General features: G+C 38.5%; 1 protein-coding gene across 10 annotated transcripts in view; it reads left to right on the top strand.

Annotated features, from left to right (window-relative positions):
- Positions 1-12,408, top strand: part of LOC117394738 (PHD finger protein 20-like protein 1) — a 32,393-nt gene that overhangs the window by 16,336 nt on the left and 3,649 nt on the right. For 8 of the 10 annotated variants that reach the window (XM_059010493.1, XM_059010504.1, XM_059010536.1 and 5 more), the window contains 10 exons: positions 720-779; positions 1,394-1,684; positions 4,323-4,538; positions 5,232-5,285; positions 5,458-5,559; positions 7,818-7,982; positions 8,834-9,015; positions 9,724-9,823; positions 9,990-10,185; positions 12,052-12,367. In XM_059010493.1, coding sequence (XP_058866476.1) covers positions 720-779; positions 1,394-1,684; positions 4,323-4,538; positions 5,232-5,285; positions 5,458-5,559; positions 7,818-7,982; positions 8,834-9,015; positions 9,724-9,823; positions 9,990-10,185; positions 12,052-12,367 — 1,682 coding nt within the window. The remainder of the gene's footprint in view (positions 1-719; positions 780-1,393; positions 1,685-4,322; positions 4,539-5,231; positions 5,286-5,457; positions 5,560-7,817; positions 7,983-8,833; positions 9,016-9,723; positions 9,824-9,989; positions 10,186-12,051; positions 12,368-12,408) is intronic. The other 2 variants (XR_009311335.1, XM_059010528.1) reach the window with 2 other exon arrangements.

The following is a 12,408-nucleotide window of genomic DNA, read 5'->3' as shown; positions in this document are numbered from 1 at the left end:
ACCAAGCATTTTTCAGTGGGATGCTCCCCAAAGACCAGATGTTTTTTGGCTGTAGTTGACTCTCTTCCTATAAAAATTCACTAAAAATCTATTTTTTACAGTTGCATCTTGGAAATGGTGTCCTTTTTTCAGAACACTCTGGGGAACATTATAAAGTAATTCAGAATCCATACAAATTTTTTCAACACAATGTTTTTTTTTTTTTGTTTTTTTTTTATATATAAAGTGAAGTATTTTTTATTATGTATTCTGCTTATTCTGCATGTAGAAAAACGTGTTATTTTGTGAAAAGAGGGACCTTACAATGTAAGCAATAATGGACACTACTCTCGATTTTATTTTCTCAAAATAAATATTTATAAATAAAATAAGTTATTCATTCCATTATTATCAGTAATAAGGAAAAAAAATGCATGATACATTTAGTTTATGAAATAGTGTATGCTTATATCCACTAATTTCTTGATATTTTATAAATGTTGTAAAAACATATATTAAAACACGAGACAGTCGTGGTCCTAGAAGCCCACTTCAGTATGTTCATGTTAACACGATCCTGGTCCTTAAAGGGTTAAGCTTATTTAATCCTACAGAATGGATACACAAAGACCAGGTACTGGTATGAATATCTTGCTATCCACTGTGTTAATTCTGGTGGTATTTCTGAATTTGTAATGGTGAATTAAAATAATGTTTCAATTTTCTTTTTCTTTATCTAGCTGCTGCTTTAAAAGGTGTTCCCAAGCCGCTGAAACCAAACAAACATGCAAGGGAACCCAGTATGTAATTTTCAAATTAATTTATTTAATCTTCTTCCTGGAAAAGTACTTTTATTGTTCTTCTGAAATTTACACATACTTTTTACTTTATTGGTATTTACTGAGCAAAGTCTCTGAATTAAAATGTATTTTTATTTTATTTTACTGTAACATGACCAAAGGTTGGTTTCTGACTCTTCGTGTAATGTGTAGGTGTCAAAACATTGCCTGAAAACCCGCCCCCCCCCCCCCTAACAGTTTTCTTTGCTTATATGAGCAGAACATGCTTTGCACCTGCATTTGTCCCTGCAATTTTATATAGACACAGTATGCTAAAACATGCTTGTAGTTGCTGGAGCTATTCTTTGTGAATATTAATGGAAATTTAATGAGACACTTCTATTGAAAAACAAAAAACTGATGTGGAGTTCTTTAGGCAATTTTAACCAGTCTCCTGTCTGACTGCGTATATGACGTGCCCTGTGTTTGTGTGTTATGTGCAGTTTTTGGAAAATGCTGCGTTTCACATATAATACTCCATGTTTCAAAGCAGCAGTATGATGGCAGTACTGCATTTATACCCTTTAAATGGGATTGAGTTGCTTATTTTTATTTTTTTATTTTTTTGTGTTTAGTAATTAACACCAAAAAGCCTGAGGATCCATCATCCCCTAAGGAAGCCCTGATAGATTTAGACCACAATAAGTTGAAGTGTAAGATTCCTGGCTGCTCCAAAGCCTTCCGGAAGGCCAAGCTGCTGGATTACCATCTGAAGTATTACCACAGCATGGACAAGGAGACGGAGTCTGAGACTGTCTCTCCAGAGCGAGCAGTGCGCACTCGAGCAGCCTCTGCCTCTGTCCCTGAGTCCACTGCCCCAGAAAGTCACGATGCAAAGAGACGGCGCACTGTGTCAACCTCCGCTTGTATGTACAAATAATTCTATATTCCATTGATTGATTGTTTTCTCTGCCTCCAGCCAATTTTGCCTAAGCTTGCTAATTAGCATTAATATTAGGGATGTGCACGACAAATATTTTGACTATCGATAATTCCACAGCTGTTGAGGTCGACTAATCGAATAGTCGCCCCCCCCCCCCCCCCCCGCCTCCCATTCAAAATGAGACGTACATTAAATGCGAAATAATGCAAAGTGACAATTATTGCAATTGCAATAAATTCTGAACTTTATTTTAAAATACTTAGCTAACTTTGTTAAATAAACATTAGGCTATGTAAAAAATACCTTCCTATTAGGAAACATACAGAAATGCCATAACAGCAGCAATAACATAACATACCGTCAACTCTCGTGTGAGACTCTCGTATTTTGCAAGCAAGTGTTATTTTTTTACCGATATTGTCACAAGCTTTTCCGTTAATTACAATTTCAAATGAACTATAAAGGTTGTGACAATTAAAAAAAAAAAAAGTATAATTTTTATTCAATTATTAATTTAATTTTCATTCAATAATAGTTTAGCAATGTGAGCTGCGAGGCAAACGCCTTAACATTAGCATCCTTGTGGCAATAATGTTTTCCGGTCATAACAGCGAAATACAAAATGCATTAGACTATCTAGCTAGCTAATTTATACAATCCACTTAACTAAACGATTTACTTTTCCTACGTTTTCAAACCACACACAACAAGCAGACTACCGGTCTACGTTAAATCAGATCGGAAACATACCTGTGCGTTCGAGTTCCAGTGAATAAAAAATAAATAGCCTGTATAGGCAACAGCTTGCTATGTATGTAGCTAGCTTAATAATATTAATAAATAAATGAATGAACAAAAAGGCCTGAGTGGCATTAACGCACTAGCCTTCCATGGAAGCAAAAAAAAATCCTAACTAAAACTTTAGGAATAGTTAGGCTAGCAATGTCCATTATTATCATCATGTTCACTTATTCTTGTTTAAAAAAATCAGCATGTCCATCAGGTCCGGCAATACTGCAGCAGACGGTGCTCAGGCAGAGTTGTTTGTTTTTGTTTCAACTTCAGAGCCTCAGTAGCTATTGCACTGTGATGAAAATGCGACACAAGACGGCTGGCCGCACCGACTACATTATGTATAGCACCAAGTTTAAAGCCATCGTTGAAGGCGAGCTGCAAAGTGTGTGCAAAGTGTGTGCAAAGCACAAATTCGAGCCCCATTCAACAAACTCCGAAGATGATGTTGCTGGCATTGTCGTGAACACAGGCAGTGATTTCCCCCCCTAGTTAAACCCGAATGGTCTACAGCGGTGTTTAACACATTTGCGAGATTCTCTGCTGTATGCCTCTCTGGCGTGGCGCGAGTCTGTAGAACTACGTTTTTCATTTCCCAATCCTCGATGAAATGACAGGTTATTATGACGTATGACTCGGTATTCGGTGCAGTCCACGCTAATCACCACCTACTCAGCCTTTGACAAATTTCTGCGGACAGACGCTGCTGAATCGGCATGCATTTTTTTCGAGTCGAGTGGTAATTGTTTTAGTGCAGGATTTTTCGTGCATGGATTGTGTATTCAGGTTCCACAAATTTCATCAACTCCCGAAATCCCTCACCTTCAACAAAACGTATGGGAAGCATGTCCTTTGACACCATATTAGCAATAAATAAGGGCTGATGTTTTTCAGCACGTACGACGTTGTCACACTGACGAGGCCTCACCGCAAAGGATGCAATGGCGGTTTGTTGCGGTCCTCTTTTCTTTTCTGTCGTTGCTAGCGTCACAGAACGGTGTTTGTCTTTTAGGTGGGTTAACATACCAGTTGTAGATTTGTGGTAGTTTAATTGCACTGCACATATTTTACACTTAACAGTGTTTTCATTTACTTTGTCAGAGTATTTCCATGCTAAACTTTTCTGTGAGTAAGCCATCGTTAGCCGAGGTACGTTCTAGTTTAGCCAATCACAGACAAGAAATAACAAATCCCACCCTCCAGTCAATCTTCATTACCGCTACATAGAGAGCCAATCAGCAGTACAGCCTTTAAAATAAAATCAATATATACATTTTTTTTTTTTTTTTAGCTTTCGAATGTTGGATTCACTTGTCGATAGGTGCCATCGTTATCGAATAGTCGAATGTTCGACTATTCGGTCTCACCCCTAATTAATATCATTGCATGCATCAGTTGATCTTAGTTTTAAATATATTTTTCTTTAGGTATGTATGTAATGGTTTGGTTCTAGGGCCTTCTGATTATACATTATTGAAAGCTGCACTGTTAGTGTTCTCTGATCCAAATTGAAATCCTACCATTTTTTTGTGTTTTTCTTTGTAGTGGATAGCAGGTGTTAATTGCTTGTGAAATACTGTGTGATGGTGTGAGGCTTATAGAGTCCATGAAAGTCAATATGCAAGTTCAGTTGTGACTGATTGATTTATCGATTAATTAAATTAATTCTTACTGGAGGTTAGAACAGAAGACTTAACAGCAAGTAGTTTTTTTTTTACACTAGGACTGCGTCTCAGGATCACCCAGTTTTCATCCAGCATTAAAAACACTACAAACAGCATTCGGGTACACATTCTCCTTGATAATGATGTCTTTTCGTTTGTTGATAGCCCTATCATCTCACGTCCATGCCTTACAATTGGAGTCACCTTTAAGTACTGGTCTGAAACCCTCAAAGTGCAGTAAGAAGAAGCGCCCCTCTGCCTCGTTGAGCTCTGATGGGACAGACGCTCAGTTTGCAGTGCCGCCCTGCGAGAAGGGCTTTGAGAGTCTTCATGAAAAAATACTGAAGAGAGTCATTGAAAAGGACAAGCATGCCGAACCTGGTAAACATTCCACTTTATTCATTTCTAAGGGGGTATCTTCATGTTATTGTGTGTTAGCTAAAAGGTTTTCGTAATGCTTAGATACATGTATTGGTGTTTGCTTTGTTTACAATCATCGTTTGATTATAAGAACTGTTTCTGTTTCTTCTTCTTTGCCGAGGCTCGGCACTCGTGTGTGTTTTTGTAAATAGTTTTGTATATTTTGAATATACGTTTTGACAGGGATGGGGTTAAAATCCCATCCCCCACAAAAACAACCATTCCCAAATTGGTTAATTGATTGCCATCTGAATATTTAGTTTAGAGAAAGGACTGAGAGCAGCAGGCTGTGCTCTGTCCTGCACCGTGGTGGCTTTGCTTGGGTGCTATTTTTTGAAGACTGGCACCTGACTATTTAGTTCAGAGAAAGGACTGAGAGCAGCAGGCTGTGCTCTCTGTCCTGCACCATGATGGCTTTGCTTGGGTGCTGTTTGAGTTTGGATTTGTTTGTTTTATTGTTTAACACTTGATTTGTTATTTAATAAAAGCGCTTGAACTGCAGTCCTCCGCCTCTGTGTCTGCTGTTGCTGCTTCTAGACAGCCTTGACTGCAATGCTACCCTACCATAATTATTATTATCGTTATTATTGTTGTTATATAGTCATTTTCTGTCTGTCTATTTTTAACATTCTGTTAAACTCTTTTCTACCAAAGGAATATTAAGAAGTGAAAAGAAAATAAAACTTGAAGAAAAAAGTCAATCAATAGGTAGGAAAATGCTGTATTTACATTTTTTGTCATGCTGGGGTTTGCTGTTTATGTATGGATAATTTTTCTGATAATCATTCATACATTGGCACAACCTACTAAGGCAGAAGAAAATGACTATCTCATGCAAAGCACAGGCTTTGAGTAAACTATTTTGAACTGTATTTCTAAGGTAAAAAGAAAGACAAGGAACGGAAAGAGAAAAAGGAAAAGGACCCTTTCAAAGTTAAACAGAAAAAGAAGAAAAAGAAGAAAAAGAAGTCAAAGCAGCACAGTAAGTGCATTTTAAAACCCTTTAAGGACCGTGGGTGTAAACACTATCATACTGAAGTCTCATTCTGGGCCTGTGATCGGGGTAAACACGATCATACTGAAGTGTCATTCTGGGCCTGTGATGGTGTAAACACAATCATACTGAAGTGTCATTCTGGGCCTGTGATCAGGGTAAACACGATCATACTGAAGTGTCATTCTGGGCCTGTGATGGTGTAAACACAATCATACTGAAGTGTCATTCTGGGCCTGTGATGGTGTAAACACGATCATACTGAAGTGTCATTCTGGGCCTGTGTGGCAAAGTGCCCCGCCCCTGTGTGCATTTGTGTGTTCTATGTTGTATGTATGCGTGCGTATGTTAATGTTGGTGTATAGATTGGTACACGGGATATAAGCAGGTCTGTGTTTCACGTGTGTTTAAATTGTATATTTGTATTTAGGCACGGGATTGCACATCACGCACGTGCATTTAAAATATAATATGCGAGCACGGGGTTGCACAGAATTAATTCACGTGCTGGGATTCAAGTGAAGAATTAATTAGTAATTGAATCCCAGCACAACAGTATATATAGATGCACATTTTCATTCAGTCGGGGTTGGGTGTTCGGAGAGTGGAGAACGGGTGAGGAGAAGTAGGAAAGTAAAGTGAAAGAGATCGTAAATATAAGTGTTTGTACTCACCGTGTTTGTTTGTCTCCGTGCACCGTTTGTTAAGTGTAGTACGTTTTGTTTGTCTCTTTATTTTGGCGTATAGTGCCGTGTCCTGTGTTTTTGTTGTTTCAAACCTTTTATTTTCTGTTCTGTTTATTAAATGCCGAGCGCGATCACGCGCCCGGCTTATACCAAACCACATCTCTCTGTCGTTTCTTCCTGCTTCTGGTCTGACGCCACCCACTCTGGCCGTCTTTGTGACAGCTTGTGATCAGGGTAAACACGATCATACTGAAGTTTCATTCTGGGCCTGTGATCAGGGTAAACACGATCATACTGAAGTGTCATTCTGGGCCTGTGATGGTGTAAACACGATCATACTGAAGTGTCATTCTGGGCCTGTGATCGGGGTAAACACGATCATACTGAAGTGTCATTCTGGGCCTGTGATCAGGGTAAACACGATCATACTGAAGTGTCATTCTGGGCCTGTGATCAGGGTAAACACGATCATACTGAAGTGTCATTCTGGGCCTGTGATCGGGGTAAACACGATCATACTGAAGTGTCATTCTGGGCCTGTGATCAGGGTAAACACGAGCATACTGAAGTGTCATTCTGGGCCTGTGATCAGGGTAAACACGATCATACTGAAGTGTCATTCTGGGCCTGTGATCAGGGTAAACACGATCATACTGAAGTGTCATTCTGGGCCTGTGATCAGGGTAAACACGATCATACTGAAGTGTCATTCTGGGCCTGTGATCAGGGTAAACACAATCATACTGAAGTGTCACTCTGGGCCTGTGATCAGGGTAAACACGATCATACTGAAGTGTCTTTCTGGGCCTGTGATGGTGTAAACAAGATAAAAACGCACTTAATTTCTTTGAGTTACTAGGCCTCCATACTTTGTAGTACAGCTTGTTAATCATTGGATTGGGGAGGGATTGAATTTTGCTGCCTGCTTGCGTTTTTATTTTCGTGTGACATCACTGAGGCATTTCATATTTAAATGGGGAAGATGTTTTCAGAAAGCATGCAGAAACAAAACATGACACAAACTTGTTTACAGCTAAGAAAGTTTTAACATCCATCTCATGTAATGGAAATCTTGAATAACTATTGTATTTATAAATATTTATTTTGAGAAAATAATCGAGAGTAGTGTCCATTATTGCTTATAAAGACCCTGAGAATAAATATGTATTATGTCATTGCAATCACTCAGGTGAAACAATGTCTTGTAATTTACCCAAACATCAATATTTTTCAACAAAACTTTCAGGAAGTATTGTAAGGTCCCTCGGGTCCACGAATAACATGTTTTTATACATGTATCTCTTAAGCAGAAATCATAATACAAAAATACTTAACGTTTAAATAAATAAATAAATAAATAAATATTGTGTTGAAAAAAAAAGGAAAAGTTTGTGTGGTTTCTGAAGTACTTTATAATGTTCCCCAGAGTGTTCTGTAAAAAGGACACCAATTCCAAGATGCTACTGTAGAAAATTGATTTCTTGTAATTTTTTGTTACAATCTTGTGCATTGTGTTCAACCTCCTAATCTAGCTAATCATTGTATTGTGGTTCTGTTTAGATTATTCAGATTTTGAAGATATCTCGCTGGCCTTTTTGGAAAGGTGCACCTCTCCAGTCACTCGTTCTTCTGGTAACACCTTGGCTCAGCGCAATACCTCCTCCTCCAAACACACCTCCTTCCAGTACCCTCGAGCCATTCTGTCTGTGGACCTCACTGGGGAGAGTAAGTACATTCCAATAATGACCCCAGCTTTTAATATCTTTCAGCAAACTCTGCATGCATGTTACAAGCATCACCCACGTCACAAGAAACGTTATCCCCATTAAAGCCTGGTTTTGATCATGACAGCTAATAGCTTGTTTATTCTTTTTTGTTTAAAAATACATACAGAATTCTGCTGTGTTGTAGAAATAAACAACTCCCAATTTTTGGTTTGATTTTTATTAGTGTTTTTAAAAATGTTTTTTCAACTTGGAAAGGCATTTTAACAAGCTTTGCATTGGGTGATGAAGCTGATTTTTGATGTATCCCATTGTGCTATTCCTTTCTTGAAACATGCTTGTCAGTCTGTGATCCAGATACGCGTGTTCCTGCTAATATTTTCTCTAGTTCTTGCTAACAACATTTTACAGGAAACAGGCTACAAGTTAAGGGTACCTGTAGTTATAGTGCATATAGAATAATTTCAATAGAAAACATGTGGCTGAAAACTTCTGACACAATTTAAAACACCTGCTCGTCCAATTTACAATATAAAAGCATTAAAACAACATTAAGCTTCTATGCATTGGGGCTCTCATAAGCGCACAGGATATGACATCGGGTCGTTCCCTTCTGAACACTGCTAGTCTATAGCTGCAGCTAACAAAATTATTTGCGGCGGCATTAATCTGATTATTGTAGATGGAAAAAGTCAAATAGAAAGGTACTTATATGAACTGTTGATAGAGATTTGTTATTTTTGGGTACCCTTTAGAACCTTCTTTTTAAAAATTTATAAAAGTTTTTTTTTTTTTTTTTTTTCCACCTCTCATTGGGGAATGCTAAGGCATTTTAACTATCTCCTTCTCCAGACCTCTCTGACATTGATTTCTTGGAAGACTCCTCGACTGAGAGCTTACTGCTAAGTGGGGATGAGTATAACCAGGATTTCGATTCCTTTAATCTTGAGGATTCTCAAGATGAAGATGATGCAGCCAATGAAATTGTGCGCTGCATCTGTGAAATGGATGAGGAAAATGGGTTTATGATTCAGGTATGCAATTAAAATAAATCATTTAGAGCTTTATAACAGACTGACGCCAGCTGGGCTTCTAGTTGTTGGTGTTGCTCCTGTATTTCTGGAGACGCTACTGGTAGTCATACTGGTAGATGCGACTCATAATTTGAGAAACATCACTTAGACATACTCAGCGTGATTGCAAACATCATAAAAGGTAAGAGACAGCAGACAAAAAAATAAGACAATGTCATTTTTAGCTTTTTGATCTGTAGGTTACTCAAATTCCTTTTTTCTTCACTATTAGACAAGCTGGCATATATAGGCAGTAGGTAGGTTAGCTTTGAGGCAGTGGATTGAACTTGGGTCGGAAAAAAAAAGTATTATTTAGAAGTAATATATGTAAGTAGTTAGACATATCTAAATGCTGAAGACTGAAAATAGTAAATTACAACTCACCTAAAGCTAATGTTTGAATGTATTAGGCAGCAGTGTGGAGTAGTGGTTAGGGCTCTGGACTGCTGACCGGAGGGTCGTGGGTTCAATCCCTTGTGGGGGACACTGCTGCTGTACCCTTGAGCAAGGTACTTTACCTAGATTGCTCCAGTGAAAACCCAACTGTATAAATGGGTAATTGTATGTAAAAATAATGTGATATCTTGTAACAATTGTAAGTCGCCCTGGATAAGGGCGTCTGCTAAGAAATAAATAATAATAATAATAATAATGTATTCTGTGTTACAGTGTGAAGAATGTATGTGCTGGCAGCACAGTGTGTGTATGGGATTGTTGGAAGACAGCATTCCAGAGCAGTACATCTGTTATGTCTGCAGGGACCCACCAGGTGAGCAGCTGGATTATAAACAAATTGGCTCGTCTGTCAGTATGTCTCTCATCATATTTCTGTATATAAATATATTCTTTTTATGTGACGATACATAATGATGTATTTTATATTATGATTCAGGTATAGTAAAAGCAAGGACGTGTTATTATCTCTTTGTCTTTAGGCCAAAGGTGGAGTGCAAAGTATCGGCATGACAAAGACTGGCTTAATAAAGGGCATATGTATGGGCTGTCATTTCTCAGCGAGAATTACTCTCATCAGAATGCAAAAAACATTGTCTCCACACATCGGCTGCTGGCTGACGTGTACAATGTAAAAAAAGCACTTTGTGGACTACAGCTCAAGTTGGATATATTGCAGTAAGTTTTAATTTAAATATCTAGAGTGATAATGAACATAAAACACATTTTAGACACATCTGCAGTAATAATTTGTTTTGTTATTTGTACATTGCCGTTGCTTACTCTGGGACAATAGCTTTTTTTAGGGACAGTTTGGGACAGTTCAGGCTTTTTAACTCACATCGCAATGCATTCTGGCAAGTGTAGACCTGCTTCTCTTAACACTAGAACCATCGCGGTTATACTCCTACCTAAAACCGCCGCCGTCAGTCATTATGACGGTTACATTTTAAGCAACATCAATATTAAAATGAAAGACTAACTATCAGATACAACTCAAAAGTTTTATTCAAGCACATCATAGCAAACATCTGCACAGCCGAAACACCGTATTTAAATGAACAATTAAACATAAAGGGGTTTATTTTCTAACTTACCACATGTAAAGCTTCAACATATAATTATTTCAAAAAATGAAAAACTATAATAAAATAAACATTTCAAAAGAAACTAGTGTGTAAACAGGTATATGTACATACAAAACTGTAAAAACAAAGTTAGTTTTTAATTTTAAACCAAAGTAACATATGTTTTCTCTTGCGTGTGTCAGTCAGTGCAGCACTGAATCCAGGTTGAGCTGCAGCAGCCTGCTACTTTGCAGTTTTCTGATCGAAATGTTTCTGCTGAAGTGCTGTGGCTAGCCTCAAGATGAAATCTCTCCTACTGATATTTTTCCCAGTGCATTCCTTGTACAAAATGAAGGAATTGATGGCTGACAGATCCAGTAGAGATAACAACAGGCTTGTATATAACAACATAGAATATTGTAGGTTATATTCAAAATAAAAACATGTATTGTAGGTGGTGGTTCTAGGTAGGCGGGATTATAACTTCCCTATTTTTGTGATCCTGCCTTTGAAACGCTGTCAGGGTATCTAACCCTTTGCGGTCCTATGTCGGACCAGGTCCGACATTACAATTTTCCCTTTCCAGTCCGATGTCAGACCCTTTCTGACATCATCAAAAAGACGTCAAGCACAGGTCGTTTTTTCTCCGGAAAAAGCCAAGAAAACCTTTCAATGGCCGATTGAGACCAAAAGGAGCCGAAAGGAGCCAACAAAAAAAAGGGGGGGATGGATCTGAGCAATACACATAGGCCCTGCACCACAGAGATAACACGGACATAAACAAACAAGGTAGCTGCTTCCGCATCCAGCGCTCAAAGAATATCACAGACATTTGCAGAGCTCTTTGAGATGTAGTAATAAAATAATGACTTGGATCGCATTATTAAGGAGTTTGGTGATAAAACGAGCGATCAGGAGATTATTTATCAGTATGCACGACTATGAAGAGGTATGTGAAAAATACAGCGAACAAGGGGTGGGGCAGGGCTGGAGATGCAGTACTGAGTGTCCTGTTGATATGCAGTGCCTTTTAAACCTGTTTTACTGTGAAAGAAAAATACTTTTAAATGGCGCATGTAAAATAAACCGTGCGTGTGAAAAAAAATTGGACGCACTGAATAAATGGACCGCTAAGGGTTAAAACATGTATTTAGGAGAAGTCATAAACGGACAACCACATAACTTTGACACGCAGAGTAACTTAAATTTGAAAACATCAGACTGTCAAAATGACTGCTGTGGTTGTTCTAGGGTTAAAGAAACAAGTATAAGATACCTGTGATAGGTAAAAGGTACCAGAATGTACTGCGATGGAAGTTGAAAAACCTGAACTGTCCCAAATTGTTCTGATGAACATGGAGCCATATGATCTTCATGAACATGAAGGCTGTCTTCTTACTGTTCCCCATTAGCATCCTTAACCAAGATTCATATAAGGGTTACACCAGCTTTTTTTCTTCCTTTTCAATTGTTAAAGGAACAAACACAATCCCAACTTGCACCTGTGGGCCCGATCATGGGTGAATTCAGATAAAGAGCAGCCAATGGGAGGTTTTCCAGAGTGCATACATCACCAGGAAAGGATAGCAGACTGTATAAACCACAACTCTAACCAAAAAGCAGAAGACACCTATATCACTAGTGAGCACAGTTACCAGAAGCCACCAGGGTTTGGGCTCGAGCACAACACAGCCACTGATTTCATGAGCTCCGACGGGGAAGATGCTGTCAGGCTTGATGAGGGGCCAGAGGCCATGTCTGAAGTGGGCACAAACTCTGTGCCAAAAGAACAGGTATTACTCCAGTTAGCTTTAGGAGATTTACCCCCACCCTC

Source organism: Acipenser ruthenus, chromosome 3, assembly GCF_902713425.1.
Source record: "Acipenser ruthenus chromosome 3, fAciRut3.2 maternal haplotype, whole genome shotgun sequence".
Lineage (NCBI taxonomy): Eukaryota > Metazoa > Chordata > Actinopteri > Acipenseriformes > Acipenseridae > Acipenser > Acipenser ruthenus.
This window is presented reverse-complemented; position numbering and strand designations above follow the sequence as displayed.